A 16,530-nucleotide genomic window follows, 5' to 3' on the forward strand; every position below is an offset into this window, starting at 1 on the left:
TGTTACATTTCAAGGCAATCATAACATGTTGCTGTGGGTTCGCTTTCTGTATAGATAGTATGCGCTTGGCTTAGAAGCTCATAACATTGCCATCCGGAAGTATAACCGACCAACACACAAAACTGTGTGTATCCATGAACGTTTATAGTCGGGTTAATCCAGTTCAGTGAGCATTACTCATAAACGCGGATGGCAAAAAACAATAACAAAGACCTGAATGACGTCATCTTCGAACTATCCATAAAATGGCGTCATAAATCTTAGGGATGGAATAAAATTGTTTTTACATTTTATACGGCCATTGTAAAATCGGCTTACATCGCAAAAATCTCGGCGTCATAACAACAGAGAGATATGTTAATTGTATAGATAGTATGCGCTTGGCTAATAAGCTCATAACATTGCCATCCGGAAGTATAACGGACACACACACAATACTCTGTGTAATCATGAACTTTTATATAGTCGGGGTAATACCGTTTAGTGAGAATAACTCGCAAACGCGGATGGCAAAATACAATAACAAAGACCGGATTGACGTCATCTTCGTTCTATCTATTAGCTGATAGAAGTCTGGTTTTACCTGTAGTCTACACATACGCAGGCAAACTGACTTGCTCTTTTTTATATATTAATAGATGTACTTTGTAAGCATTTGAGCATTTCCTTCATGGCTACATCCTTTGCTCGAGCTTGGATGGGATGGATAATGTCAAAACAAGCACATTGCTTGGATGCTTGTGGATCGTCTGCTCCCAATTTGAATTATCCCCCTTTATCTTACTTTTCTCTAATAATTCCAAACATCTTCAACTTTTCCCTCTGGCGATGAAATGGCCTAAAAGTGTCGCTAGCGCGTAAAACCCATAGAAACAAAAACAGAAACTAGATGATAATAATATAGTTTATTTCGTTAGCGCCTATTCCCGGAGAGAGAGAGAGAGAGAGAGAGAGAGAGAGAGAGAGAGACAGAGAGAGAGACACACACAGAGAGAGACACACAGAGAGAGACAGAGAGAGAGAGAGAGAGAGAAAGAGAGAGAGAGAGAGAGAGAGAGAGAGAGAGAGAGAGAGAGAGAGAGAGAGAGAGTCTCAAAGCGTACATAGATATATCTAGAGAACCAGGTGACTTGTAAAACGTTCTACGTAATTAAAATAAAACTCACAATTATAATAATAAAACAAGACGAAGCTGCATCTCTCAGGGTGGATCTGCATAGGTTTTGAGTGAACGATTGCTTGGTCCGTCCCTAGAATTTGGAATAAATTCCCTATAGAAATCAGAGACTCAACATACCTCGAAACGTTAAAAAAGGAACTGAAAACTCCTTCTTTTTCGGACATGTTTTAGTGAGTCCCTTGTCTAATAATTTACACGCGCCCTCGTCTGCCTGAGAGTGTGTCTGTCTGTGTGTGTGTGTGTGTGTGTGTGTGGGTGTGTGGGTGTGTGTGTGTGTTTGTTACTTTGAGACAACAATGAGCCCGTAACAATTTGGGTTATCAGACCTGCAAATAAGTACACGTTGGCTAAATATCATCATCATATTGATTGCAATTGATTGCAGCGTAGCTTTTGAGAAGATAATTCGAACTATTTAATAGCCTGAACTCGCTATGGTCATGAACCATTACAGCTAACCATCCTGTAATTGGAGAAGGGTTTCAATTGAATAACTTCTGGTGACCTAACAACATGCTATCAATCTGTTATCAGTATATTCTAGTGACCACTTAACCAAAGTTTAATCTCTTCATGATTGATACAGCAAAGCATTCTATGGAAAAAGGTAGGTTGCTGACTTCAGTTTTATTTTAATCAAATATTCTATATTTTCGTAGATATTAACATACATAACTCGTGATTGTTTCTTCTAATGTGATTGTTCCTTCTATTATTTTTTTTTCAAGCGCAAGGAGCGACGTGAACTTATTTGTAAATATCTGCACGTCTGCAAGGGGGCTTTTTCAAATTACCAATGTGAATGTTCGAAGTCTCTGCAATATGGACTATTGCTTTTTACTGTAACTTGTACCTGTAACCCTGTAAAACCTTAACCGACGTGCGCTAACATGTGCACGTAGATTTTAATGTACCTACTGTGACATCGATTTCGCGAATACCGAAAGTCGACGACGTCCTGTCAGGTAAGAAAGTTTATTAATGCGATGATAACTATACACCATTACACGGCTTATAACAATTTTAGGGTTTATCACATTATGATCTGTTCCTAATGAATGATTCTATTTTTGGAGACGCTTGCAAGTAAAGGAAATCTAACTGTTAAGGTGGTTTGTGTGGATTGCTTGCTTGCGCGATATCCACTAAATATTCTCAAAGCGCTTAAAAGGGGTCCCTATCCAACTGCAACAATAAACATTTTATAGGACGAGACATGACGCCTGATAGATGGTATTACCTTTCTTTAAAAATTCCGACAGGGACAATGCTGTTAACGGCCATGTCCTCATTTTACATCCATGTACTCTGAGAGAATTTGAGTAAATAGCCTATTCCAAGGACTCAAGTATGCGTCACTCAGAGTGGGACTCGAACCCTGGACCTTCCGTTCCGTTATACCACAAAACCACATATCCGCGCAAACAAATAAATGATACTGTTTGCTATTTGAGTCAGTTCAAACAATCGACCATGGCTTTACTTCAACATTGTTTTGTTTTCAATTTGCTATTGCGAAGATTAAAAAAAAGATTTCCCACCTGTCTTTTCAGGTCCGGGCGACATGGATTCCAAATCTTTTTATCTTTAAAAAAAATTACAGTTCACTTCGGATAATTGCAACTCGGTTAATCGCAACTTTCAGTAAATCGCAACATTTACCAAGAAACGGAATTAGTTCTTTATAAAAGTCACTGGTTAATTGCAACAAACTTTCATTTATCGCAACCTATTTTTCACCATACAAAAAATGGCAAATTCAAGAAATATTATGAATAAATTTCATCATGGACGAAATAATGACAGGTTGAAGAATCGGGAATGGGCGGTATTTAGTGCAACAGTAGTGTGTGAACACTCTTATAGAGACAAACATTATGGGTTAGTATTATAAAGGAGACAAGGGGGGCTGGGCTAAATAAAGACAATAGTTAACAATAACAGTAGTAAAGGCAGACTAATAATAATAATAATAATAATAATAATAATAATAATAATAATAATAATAATACAATTTATCTATATTGCGCCCACTCCTCTATACAATAAAGCTCGAGGCGCATAACAATAACTTCAATCCATTCAAATTTCTCTCTCTCTCTCTCTCTCTCTCTCGCTTTCTCTCTCTCTCTCTCTCTCTCTCTCTCTCTCTCTCTCTCTCTCTCTCTCTCTCTCTCTCTCTCTCTATGATCTGTTCCTAATGAATAATTCTATTTTTGGAGACGCTTGCAAGTAAAGGAAATCTAACTGTTAAGGTGGTTTGTGTGGATTGCTTGCGCGATATCCACTAAATATTCTCAACATTGGGCGATATCCTTTGCTTTGGATTGACAACTATGCATCACAACAAATGGGTTTGGTTAGAACTTATTGTCTCTTATCATTATTATCTCTTTTGACTCTTACATATGTTCAGACTAAAAGAGTGAAAGTTAATCCAGTCTGAATAAGATGTTGGCTTGCATCAAAGCTGCTTTTGCTTATCAAAATCTATACAGAGCTGCCATATGGTTTTTGTTTCAATCATATACTCAGTTTGTGGTGGACTAAGACAAATGTTTCAACAACTGGTTTGTTTTACCCTATTTGGTAAGAAATTGATTAGTGGTCAAATCAAAATTGCTATAAAAATTACAAGTGGTGGTGAATACAGTGTCCCATCACTTTATCTAAAATCCACCAAAGATACCGCAGCTTGAAAATAATAACCACGAAGACTGAGAAACCATAGCTTCCCCAAATACGAGGAACGATGTCACATTACAGGAATAACGTCAATTCATCAATAAATAAAATTCATCTCCTAAACCAACTCGGACGGGATTTAAGGCAACTCCAAAAATGTTGCATTATTGTGCAGGAAACTTCTGTTAATCGCAACATTTTCGCTGATCCCGGTGTGTTGCGGAGTGGACCGCAATATGGTTCGGGGTGGGGGGGGGGGGGGGTAAAGGCTATTATGAAGTTACACTCTTCTATTTTAATCATTAAACTTTGGTGTATTATGGAAATTAACTTATATCGAGACGATTCTTTTGAGCTATCGACGATTAAAATCGGGCCGGTAATAAAGTCTTTAGGTGCGCACAAATTAATCTGGCAAACAGAGCGGCCAGATTGCGATTCCAAGCGTCAAAGTAAGGGCCTATAATTATGCCCTAACCTATTTTCTAAATAATCATTAGAGTCAACGGATGATAGAAATGGCCTCAATTAAAAAATAAAAGGTTTGAATGTTACTTGTATATCAATCTGAAAAAATTATAGTTTTATAATTTTTAGGTTTGCCAGTTAATACTGTGCTCGTTTAGTCACATTCTTAGATATGAACCGTCTAATGGAATCAATCTTTCTTCGACGGTAAAAGAGAGATTTGAGCAAATTATTAACCTAATGCCCCATCGACAGTCCACAGTCTAAGAATGTGCCCAGGGCTTTTCACCCTGTCAATAATTTGAATGGAAGAGTCCCCAGCCTCAAATTTGATTCTTTTTTTTTTTTCACTTTTTGTTACCCACAGACAGCACCTCCGTCTTATCATCATTCAGTTTCAGTCTGTTCTCATTCATCCATTTCTTAGCACTTTGAATAAACTTCTAACCAATGTCTGATACACCTTTCTCTGATTGGAGACGCAATTCAACTACGTATCATCGGCGTATTGATGGTAAGACAGACCGAAACTTCTATCAATTTTAAATAGAGGGTCAACTAACAGAACCGAAAGAACCGGTCCAAGTACTGCACCTTGGGGAACCCCACAATAAAGAATACTTTCCTCAGATCTATATTCATCCACCGTAATAATCTGTTTACGATTAATATGTACATGGCCTGAACTAATCAAGCGCTGCAGCAGAGGCACTAATATATGTAATTTCAAGATGTTTGAGAAGAAAACTGTGAGAAATCATCTCAAAAGCGGAAGATAGGTCAAACAAATTCAGCAAAGTACACGAACCATTGCCTTTAAAGAAAGATGATCAACAAATGCTGTACCTGACGAATGTAGATAGTTGCCTAAAAGCCTATTTAACTTTTTCTTCAAGAGAATTATTTTAAAGATGTGACAGTTACTATTTCAAAACAAGCTTTTTCAAAATTTTAGAGAGAAAAGGAAGTTAAGAGACAAAGCGATACATTTGTAAGTTCTCTATATCTAGATTAGATTTATTTTTAAATAATGGATTTGACATGAGCAAAGTTGTAATTGTCTGCCACAGTGCCTAATTACAATGAATCATTTACAATGGGTGTAAATGGTGTTAAAATTATATCCCATTGCTTTTTTTTTTTTAGAATTGCTGTATTGATGGGTTCAGCTTACACGATAATAATAATAATAATAATAATAATAATAAATAATAATAATAATAATAATAATAATAATAATAATAATAATAATAATAATAATAATAATAATAATAATAATAATACTGATAATAATAATAATACTGATAATAATAATAATAATAATAATAATAATAATAATAATAATAATAATAATAATAATAATAATAATAATAATAATAATATATAATACTGATAATACTGATAATAATAATAATAATAATAATAATAATAATAATAATAATAATAATAATAATAATAATAATAATAATAATAATAATAATAATAATAATAATAATCTAATGGTTGGTGTAGTTGTTTAAATTGTTACAACAGACTATTTTCGGATATTGGTTTGGATGGTTATGGTCTGCAGAAGAACGGGTTTTGATAATAGAATATTGTTAATTTCACATATCAGGGATTTGAATGAAAACACCGGTGTGTCTTCTGAGAATCATTTGACCTGAGAGTAGTTTAAGCAAAGTGCTATTGATAAATCTTAAAATGCCATTTACATCTACATTAACGAGCATTGTCTTTTATTTCAGAGCTAAACATAAAATAGGACCATCATGTCCACCAAAACCTTCCCTACAATAAAATGCGTTCGTGCTTTTTGCCAGCAAGGGGCAGGAGGAGATCAAGGGGCTGATTGTCATGACGTAGAAGATACTCACTGGTTGAATTGTGGCCTTAGCCCTGTGGCCACGCCCATGATGGTCCATCCAATGTATGCAAAGACCAGAAAGTCTTGGGGTATCAACGCTCTTGGAACACTGGCTGTGGAGGCAGGTTTTATGTTGTTTAGATGAATATGTTTATATATTTCCTGTTTTCAGCTTGTGATTGGCCGACTTAAAACAATACAAAACCAGACTTTCAATTTTTTTTCGGGTTTGTTGTTGTTGTTGTTGTTGCTGTTGTTGTTGTTGTTGTTGTTGTTGTTGTTGTTGTTGTTGTTGTTGTTGTTGTTGTTGTTGTTGCTTTTCCCCGTCTCGTATTTCTGAAAATCTATGATTTGACCTTTGAAACCTTGTTTTAATTTTCGTTTTTGTTTGGTTTGTTATATTTTGCTTGATTCAAACTAGAGTTTTCGAATCAAATGTAAATTTGATGGCGTCAATGGCCCCACTGTACAGATTTTCGCCCTGCAATAAAAGCAAGCCACGCTGAGCGTGTTTACTAACCGGATGAGTGAGAATGATTACAAAACTCTGCCTCGACATTTTCATTGTTTCCATTACAGATTGAAGCAACGGACGGAACTACTGGCGTGGGTGTTACGATTGGTGGCGAGCCCGGCTGCTTCATTGTTGAGAAGCACTTGAGTCGCTTTGTGGAGGGTCAGGACCCACGAGATGTGGAACTTATGTGGGACCAGATGTTCAAAGCTACCCTCAATTACGGACGTAAAGGGTTGCCAATCCAGGTTAGTCAATAAATATCACGACTTGTCAAATCAAACATCTTGTTGTTGCATCTCCAAAGACAAGGTAACACACAACAATAATGCCCCCCCCCCCCCCCCCCCGCGTGCGCCTTGTCTACGTGCCTTCATGGAAACCAGCGTACAACGCTGATTGCTTAACATTGAAATATGGGTCATCATGGTATTGGACATTATAGAAAAGCAATATAGAAACGAATCACTAACTGGATACAAAGAACGGACTGAAACACTCGAAATAACACACTCATTCTTTACGCCAAGCGTGCATAGAGACAGCGCAGATATTTTCATTTATTCAATAGATGCTGTACACTTGGCTAAGAAACTCACAACAACCAGGAAATATAACGGACCAACACACAAAACTATGTATAAATTTGAACGTTTATAATCTGGTTAATACAGTTTAGTGAGAATTTTCTATTATATAATAGGATATAAAGCAAGCATTGTGAAGCTCATCGAATACTGGGAATCCGTGTATAGATAGTTCAAAGATGACGTCACTCAGGTCTTTGTTGATGTTTTTTTGCCATCCGCGTTTATGAGTAATGCTCACTGAACTGTATTAACCTGACTATAAACTTTCATGGATACACGCAGTTTTGTGTGTTGGTCCGTTATACTTCCGGATGGCAATGTTATGAGCTTCTTAGCCAAGCGCATACTATCTATAAGGTATAAAGCAAGCATTGTGAAGCTCATCGAATACTGGGAATCCATGTATAATCGCTGTGTGGCTTTGTGGTCTCGTGGTATGACACTCGGCACGTGATCCGTATAACTCTAATTCGTTACCAACTCTGAGCAGCGCAAATTTTAATATTGAGTTTCTGGAGCAGGCTCTTCACTCACATTTTCTCGCCATAGTTGGATTGAAAACGAAAAACTAGACGTTAACGTATTCTCTGTCGAAATTGTAACAACGTCTTGTAGGCGTCATGTTGCATCTTAAATGCTCTGAGTTGGTGCTGAAGTTGCGCTTAAGGTTTGACATAGATTCTTTAAAAATCATCTTTTTATTGTTGGAAAGACAGAGAAGCATAATACGGAACAGTTAACCAGATTTTAGTAAAATATTTTTTTTTAAATTCCCTTTATTCATCCCTAAGGAGAAATTTTTCTTTAGGGTCTATTCCAAGGGAAGACTGGAATAACCCAGACGTCAGCCGCAGTGCAGCGCCGCAAAGTGAGCTAAGGCTAGGTGACTTGCTCAAGGCCACACAACGCGGCGGGTAGTCGAACTCGGTACCTTTCGGATACGAAGCAAAGACCATACCGCTGAGCCACGCTTTCCCATATCGATTAGTAATCGAATCTTTTATTTTATTCCACCATACAGGCCATCAGTGCGGTGGATTTAGCACTCTGGGATTTATTAGGAAAGCTCAGGAACGAACCAGTCTATGTACTCCTTGGTAAGTAATTTATAGTAAATCCCATAGTATAATCAGATCAAGTTGAACGAAAAATGCTTAACCAAAACAAAACAAAAATCAACAGATCGTCAAGAGTTTGAAGTGTCAATGTTAACATTGATATGGTTAACAAAATCGCGATAATCGGAAAGCAATAATTTCCATGCTTCAAATAAACAGGAAGTAATTGGACCCAAAAATGCTATTCGGAAATCCTTAACACAAAATTGTTCTTCAATATTTAACTATAGCTAGCACTATTTGATAAATTGTTATTTAATGGCCAAATATAGAATTGCCACTCGACCATGGATTTGTAGTCTGATCAGTCGACAGTCAATATCACGTGACTTGATTCATCATAGCAAAAGTAAGTTTAAATATGAAACGGAACGAAATATTATCAATACCGGATTTGTTGCTAATTTCCTCTTTAGAAATCCTATGCGTTGAAAGCATGAAGGCTGGTATCTTACCTGCCATCGTGTACTAGAGAGCGTGATGTTAGCAGCACAAAATAGTCGAATTACTCACCTTGCTTACAACGCCCACTTCTAAGTTAGAGACAAGCTTGTCACAGACTAGAAAACGTTCATGAAATCCGATTTTTTAGTCACTTGATCTGCTTTGGCTTAAGACTAGCAATTCATTTACTGGAATTGTAAATTACTAAATCTAGTCCACCTACATGAAATTGGGCCCGGGCGTTACCAACTTTTCTATTCCGTCTCTTCTCCAGACATGTCCCAGAAACCCTAACTGACACTTTCCGATGGTATCTCTATCAATATTCTTCCTTTTCTCATTGCACTGGCACAAATTTTGCACCACAAAAAATCTTGGCTTAAATTGGAATTAATTGATTTTCATTAGTTTTACACGCGACATGTACTCATTTGCAGGTCTGATAACACAAATTGATAAGGCCAATGGCTCATCGTTGTAATATAAATACTCTCAAACCAACAAAAATCATTCCCTAATAAGACAATGTTAAATCAAGCCCATAATTGCGTTCGGTTATTAGACCTGCAAATATGTAGGTACACCTAGTATATACGAAAAAAGAAAATACGCAGATTGAACAACTTGTTGATAAATCCAAAAACTCCAAAAAATAACAGAGTTGAGACGGCAAATCAACATTGACTAGCATACAGGGCGTCTATAGTTTAAATGTTGAATCTATTCACCGTTTTGTTGTCCAGATTATAAATAAGTACACCCAGTACTTGTTCTTAATTTTAATTTTTTAAAGATTAAAAACAGTGATGCTTTTGTTATGTCAACATGCCTTGCTCAAATAGCGATGGGGTCGTCTATATTAAAGGGTGTTTTGAAAGCTTGTTTGTAATTTATCACCTAGAGCCTTACTCAGAATAAAGTCGGAATAGACTATATGTCGAAATATAAATTTCAAGTAAAGATTATCAGAAATTTAGAAATGTTAGCCCTCTACATTTAGGAAACTAATGCTTCTCAATTAAACATAATAATGTGATCCATGTCTCATGTTCATCGCAATTTTTAAAAAAAAACGATTTTAAAGAAATCCCAATGTCGCGCAGAGCTGTTAGATATTTTGAGCAATAACAGAGGAGTTCAATGTGCCATTCGTACAAAAACTTTTTAAAGATATTATATTACATTGAGAAGAGGAAAAAAAACCCGGAAAAATTACGATGCTGTTTTAGTTCGCAGTAGAAACCAAAAATATTTGAAACTTTACAAGCAACAAGAACAAAACCTTAAGTTCCTTCTTGCCAAATTTATGAAAAAAATTTATTGGTTAAGAAACTATGCCTTTCATAATAAATTCGTATAAAAATCACATTATCGAACGTTTCCAAATTTGCGTTATGTTTTAGCTATGCAGTGTCACTAGTGTAAGAAGTTGCCGCGTCTGGTTGAGAAACAAATGATCGATCGGGACAAAGAGCGGAAGAATATTGTGGGTTCTAATAATGCAATGCAACATAATTTTCAGTACGAGAAAATATCATATTCGATTTATTTCCAAAGATGACTAACTCCCAACGTACCCTGACTTGAATCCTACGGACTACAGCATTTGGTCACTGATGGTTTAAAAGGCTGGTATAACGTTTTACACACAGAGTTTAAAAAGTCAGTTCAAAATGCATCGGTTTGACTCATCACTATTGAAGACAATAGAAAATCAGTTGGATCATTGAAAGAAATGCTAAGGATCAGTCATAATTGCGAAATAGGATCGAAAGATCACATCAAAAATTGAGAAGCCTCTAAATACGTTTCTTATTTTATTTATTTATTCTACATGAAAAGTTTGCTTTTGTAATTTTAAAACGCCGTTATGTTGGATGGGTGACATTCCCCTAAAATGTGTGAAGGGGGGGGGGGGTGCCTCCCGTTTAACTGTACTCAAATGACTTAAAAGTACCGCAAGTCCCCAGAAAATCTTCTTCTAACATCATTATCAGAATCCAAGGTGAATGAATTAGAGATAGCAAGTACTGTGGCTTAATTTATGAAAATCAATTCTCCAGCAGGCCACTTGAACCAACTGTTTATTTCTTGCAATGGAAGTGAGCTAATGGAGTTCTATTTTGTACAAGCACTTGTACATGTATCGTCACTGCCAACATCTAATCATATCTTTGTCGAGGTGCTAATGAATACCTGGCCGTTAACAGCTGTGTCTTTGTCCAAAAATTGTATTATCGCCTAACAGGCGGTATGTGCCGTCCTACATGCTAAATGTTCCTGTTGACCAGGGACCCCTTGTAAAGCGCTTTGAGCACATTTAGTGTATATTGTCCTATATAAAGCTCATTAAAAAAAAATTGTCAACATACTCTTTGAGTGTCAGTATATTTCCATGATATTTTCAGTCAGGTAATGTTCACAAAGACATAATATCATTATCTAGCATTGCCTCGAAATTCTGTGATTATTTAAAATATTTTGCAATCAACTTGATTTAGATTGCCAGAAAGAAGTGGCAAACTATCATATTGAGATAATCTGTAGAAATAATACCTATAGTTATACCAATGTCTCTTGAGATATCTACCTTGAATATCCAGTATATAATAAACGCTGAGACCAACACCCTCAATACATGATGTTATGCGTTTATGTAAAATACTCACAAACCCGGCAACCAGATTAAACATATAAACACAGAAAACAGTGTGCAACTTTTAACGTTTATAGTCTTATTGATAGAATTTCGTGATAACTTATCATGAAAACGCCTGTAAAAACAATGACAAAGAGCTGAGGGATGTCAATTTTGTTCCATCAAAGCATTTGAACATTTGTGACTCACAGTTTAACATCGGTAACATGTCGGGCTGGAATCCATGCCTTTGTGTTTTTTTTCTTTGAACAGTTATTACATTAAATCCTCTATTGCATGACGTATTAATCATCTATCAATATTAATAATCAACTTTATTTCGGTGTCTGCCAATCAATATTCGTTCCCCCGAGAAGCACATTCCCTTCATTTAAAACAACACAAAAAATTAATGACGTAGGTAGCCAAAATTTCAAAACACATATTATGATGACGCCACGTAATGGAACACAATAAAAAAATCAACCAAGTGTTCTACTGTTTGTCCATAAAGAATTTCCCTGGTTTTAAGACTGGTTATGCTTTAACCGTTAGAGGTATTTGCATCTGGTTTTTACCGTCTTCGAAGGAAAGTCATAAATGTATGCCATTGGCCTTCATTACATCATCAAATTGACATAAATAAACATGAATTTAAAAAACCACATTTTTCTCTCCATCTATTTGGGAATAGCAACAGTGCGATAGAACGGCTTGGTCGACAGGAGTGGGATCAATCTCTCACTTCTATGTCTCTTCACATTTAGATTATCCTATTATCCTAAGTTTTCCAATAGAACTCTTCATCGATCTCTCTCAAAAGAATATTTTAGGCAAATCGTTTCATTCTTATACATCTATAGATAGTATGCGCTCGGCTAAGAAGCTCAAAACAGTGACACCCGGAATTATAACGGATCAACACACAAAACTATGTGTAACCATGACCTTTTATAGTCTGGATAATACAGTTTAGTGAGAATTTCTCATAAACGAGGGTGTTATAAATCAATGATAAAGGCCTGAGTGGCGTCATCTTCGATCTATCTATAAGTCATTGTAAATAGCTATGTTAAATCTTCCTTTGAAACTGTCCACAACACATACACAATTGTTTGAATTGTCTTCGGAAATTGGAACTCATTGTATAATATACGATGAAATTATAACTGGAGTTTGCCATCTCTAAGAACTGCTGCATCATGATGATGATATGGCCTGCACCATCGTCAAAAAAATCAGATAAATAAGTACCATACCGTTCTAAACTATACACCACAAATCTAGGACTAAAACAAATTAAAAAGATGGTGGAAATCACAAACATCATACGTCTTAATCTGATTTCTTTTGTTGTTTGTGTCTTGAATGTCTTTGGATTCGAAACGTTTCCAGCTTTTGTTGAGGAGATCATCATTTTATTTTGTGACCTTTGGAATTTTTTTGAAATATTTACTTTTATAATGATAATTATGTTGAATGTTAACACAAGAAATATGCATAATAATGGTGAGATCATTTCATTAATCATAAATAATTCATCTTTAAATTGAAACATCCATTCCCAGCGGTTTTTTAATAAACTTAATTTTATAGCTCCACTGTTCGTCCTTGATAACACCAGCTGAAATGAAGAAAGATTATCTAGTTGTAAAATAAAACATGCACTGAATATGGCAAGTAAAACATAACACGAGCGTCTTGGAGAGAAAATTATCTTTACATGGAAAGGAAAGGTCACGCTAATCATTCTCTCAAAGGCTAATAAAGCTGTTGTCCAGGCAGCAAATTGACTCCATATTGGGGTTTGAAATATTAAAGAATGATACACATTCGAAGCATTCTTAATTATAAGGTCAGATGAATTACTCATCGTTATGGGTCCCACTATGTAAGCTTGAAATATCAACAGACAATAAAAAGAATCTGTCAAGGCAAGACCTGCAAGAATAGGCGTACAACTGTTGGACAGGATACCTTGTCGATAGAACACCATGATGTTGATTATATTCGTGACAATTCCGAAGATGGAAAATATGTAAGGCAAGGTTGTTCCAAAAATGTATAGCATCACATGAGAAAAAACATTCCAGACAATTGATTCTGGGGCTAGAGTATAAGAAAAATATGTTATTCCAGTATTGTTATTATAGTAATATCCTTGGGCATCTATAATATTGTAATGTTCCTTCATAAATTCATAAGAATAATCACGCATATCCTCCATGTTGTGATGAGTAATTCTTTCTCACTTTGTTCCTTCTTGGATGGAGGGATTTGTTTTCTTGTGGTGGTGATTTACTAGGGAATATATCTAAATCAAGAACCAGTCACAAGCTTTGTATTCACTGATGGTAAAAAGATTGAATTGTATTAATGATGATAATGGTAATGATGTTGTTGATGATTATGATGATGATGATGTTGGATGTCGCTGCTCACATTGAATTGTTGACGAAATAAGTTAACCTCGCTAACACGACTTGCAGGGCTGCCAGATGGTCATGTGCATGGCAAATTTTGCCAAGATTGGCCATACATCGTATCGTGCTTCTGTTACATATATCATTCTTTCATTTAATATTTTCATAAGCTATTTCTTTCTTAGTGTAGTCGATCTTTTTAAAAATAAAAAACAACGAGCTTTTGAAGGCAGTCAGAGCGTTGCTTCACATAAGGGTGCATTTGGCTACCTTTGATTTTGACCTTGGGCACGAGAACTCGGATCATCTGGCATTTAGTGTGTGCTTGTGAGGAAAATTAGTCTCTGTGTGTAGAGAATTTTCTTATACATATAGATGACAATACTCTTCAACAGTCGTAACGTGACTTCCCTCGTATTGACGCATGATAACTTAGTACGGTAACTGGCTCTAAACTATCGGAACAATGGCGGGCGCCCTTATGAAATATTTCTCCTACGAGGAAAAGAAATTATAAATCTGATCATGTTTGGACTTTTACACATTCTGATCACAAAACACATGAAAAGTTCTAGCCAGCATGAAGAATAAAAAGTACCGATTTTCTTTGTTTAGAACCACGATGGCCGTCGTTGCTGGGCGACGTGACATCAGACTATTGAATCCAATTGATAATGTATAGATATAAGGCACATGTATCCTAGTTTGGGCCATAGAGTCACTAAACAAAGGAGAGGGCAATCGGTTCTTATGGCGTGCCAAGTTGAAAGTAACGCCGCCATGGAATTAAGGCTAACTACTACGCGTGTAATCTTGTGCCCTTCCCTTCTGGCAATGGCGCAGCACCGACACTGTCGCACCTTCAAATTCAGGGGAAGGAACATGATTTCACCGTAATTTATTCAAGTAAAAAGCGAAGCATTGAATAAAAGCATTGCTAATAAATTTAGTTTCCGAGAAAAAATCAAACAAGATACTCTTTAAAATAAGATGGGTACAATAATGGCTGACACTAACACTACTCGTTATATCATGGTATGTGACAAACATACTGAATATGTAACCCGCCGCTTCAAGGCGGTATTATATCAAGACGGTTTAGATAATTAATATTGAATCTATTCTCAAAGATACTTGTGCCAACAATGTTTTGTGTTATTTAAAAGTTAGAATATATCGGCTGCAAGAAATAAACATTCAAAAATTTAGAAGCATGCGGCCTCCACACTGTAAATGAAATAAAATATATGTTACAATGAAGGACATAATCAGATGGATGGTGAAACGGTTTGAATGTCATATTGCTAAGTTTAGTTAGGTCAATTTTTGTTTTTAAAAATGAGTTCTTGTCATAAATGACCAGTGGGGAGTGAACCGGAGACTATGTGAGACGGGCGCCAGTTGGGATGAACCAGGGACTATGAAGTCTTAAATTTGATGTTGATAACTTGAAAGCAAATTCAACTGCTGTGGTGTGTATATTTCATCCGAATATAATATTTCTGATCGATATTTAGGCTGAAAAATATTCACACAGGTACCAAATTGCTTTATAGTCTTTTCTTTTAGCTTGTGATTTGAAAAAATTGGATTGCAGAAAAGTGGGATTTTTTTCTTTCAGAAAAAGTTGATAACGCAATTTTACTTCAGTTATATCCTTGTGATAATGGCATTTTTAATAATTTCCTGCTCAATATAATTATATTATACCGAGATACTAAATGCTTTTTGATGGGCTTGTTGGGCAGCTTTAGTATCACTCTTGATATTCTGTTTCATTGCTGCAACACAGTTTTTTGATAAAGTGTTTTCTACATTCTTCATGGTAATGATCTTCTTTTGCCACCAAATCTGTCTGGTAACTTTTTTTCAAAATACATTCATCTTCCTTCAAAATTACAGATTGTTTGATGCTATCCTCTGCTGTCTTTGTTATGTTACACATTTAACTAGCCTATCCTGTTTAGATATTCCTTTACTCTTGAGTACAATCCATTTCACTCCCTTCTCAACTAAAATGCGGAAATAAAACTCTCTGTCGACAAGGTTGGCGTTTATAGAAATAACGTCACTGTCAGAAGTGTCAAAGCATATTTTTCTCTTTACGAGATAATTTGATATTGATGACTCTTTGATAGCATTTTCTGTGAAAATCGTGCGTTGTATAGTTAGGTTCAATTGGAACATTATCACAAATGTGGTCAAAGCATGATGGTCAGATGTTTTTGTTGAATTGTTTGCTTTATTTTTTTCCCAAGATGCTTCTGTTAATGGTTTTACATCACTGAAAAGTCGTGAATGAAACAGTATCTTCTGTTCTTGTTCTTCTTTGTTGCGTTTGTTTTCTATTTTAACGAAATAGGTGTTTCATCCATTAAAATTACTTCACTTATTTGCTTGTATGATAACTCAATTCATTATGGGCTAATTCTTGTAATTTTGTAATGGAATTTATTTTTATTGATGCAAAATATTGTCCGTTACAAGAATGTTAAACTAAGCCCATACTTGGGTTTGGATATCAGACCGGCACATGTCGACTGTACCCTAATGTTAACATATGTATAAAAAATGTAACTTGCATAAAGAAAAATGCTGTTAGT

General features: G+C 35.7%; 2 protein-coding genes across 4 annotated transcripts in view; one reads left to right on the forward strand and one right to left on the reverse strand.

Moving 5' to 3' along the window:
- The window catches only part of LOC144959099 (N-acetylglucosamine-1-phosphotransferase subunit gamma-like), a 35,520-nt gene extending 23,616 nt beyond the window's left edge, over positions 1 to 11,904 (reverse strand). The window contains exons 1-2 of one of the 3 annotated variants that reach the window (XM_078891513.1): positions 11,715 to 11,867; positions 6,211 to 6,309 (exon numbers count right to left, since the gene is read on the reverse strand). Coding sequence is in view for 1 of the 3 variants with exons in the window: in XM_078891508.1 (XP_078747634.1) it covers positions 11,715 to 11,817 (103 nt within the window). In the remaining 2 variants the exon portion in view is untranslated. Of the gene's footprint in view, positions 1 to 6,210; positions 6,314 to 11,714 lie in introns of all 3 variants that reach the window. The other 2 variants (XM_078891510.1, XM_078891508.1) reach the window with 2 other exon arrangements.
- LOC144958935 (L-rhamnonate dehydratase-like) lies at positions 5,976 to 8,894 on the forward strand. The gene is made up of 4 exons (XM_078891234.1): positions 5,976 to 6,321; positions 6,780 to 6,962; positions 8,326 to 8,401; positions 8,839 to 8,894. The coding sequence occupies exons 1-4, from the start codon at positions 6,106 to 6,108 to the stop codon at positions 8,892 to 8,894; spliced, it is 531 nt and encodes a 176-aa protein (XP_078747360.1). The 5' UTR covers positions 5,976 to 6,105.
- Positions 11,905 to 16,530: the final 4,626 nt, after the last annotated feature.

The sequence above is a fragment of the Berghia stephanieae genome, chromosome 13 (assembly GCF_034508935.2).
Source record: "Berghia stephanieae isolate SIO BIC M18660-M18661 chromosome 13, UCSD_Bste_1.3, whole genome shotgun sequence".
NCBI lineage: Eukaryota > Metazoa > Mollusca > Gastropoda > Nudibranchia > Aeolidiidae > Berghia > Berghia stephanieae.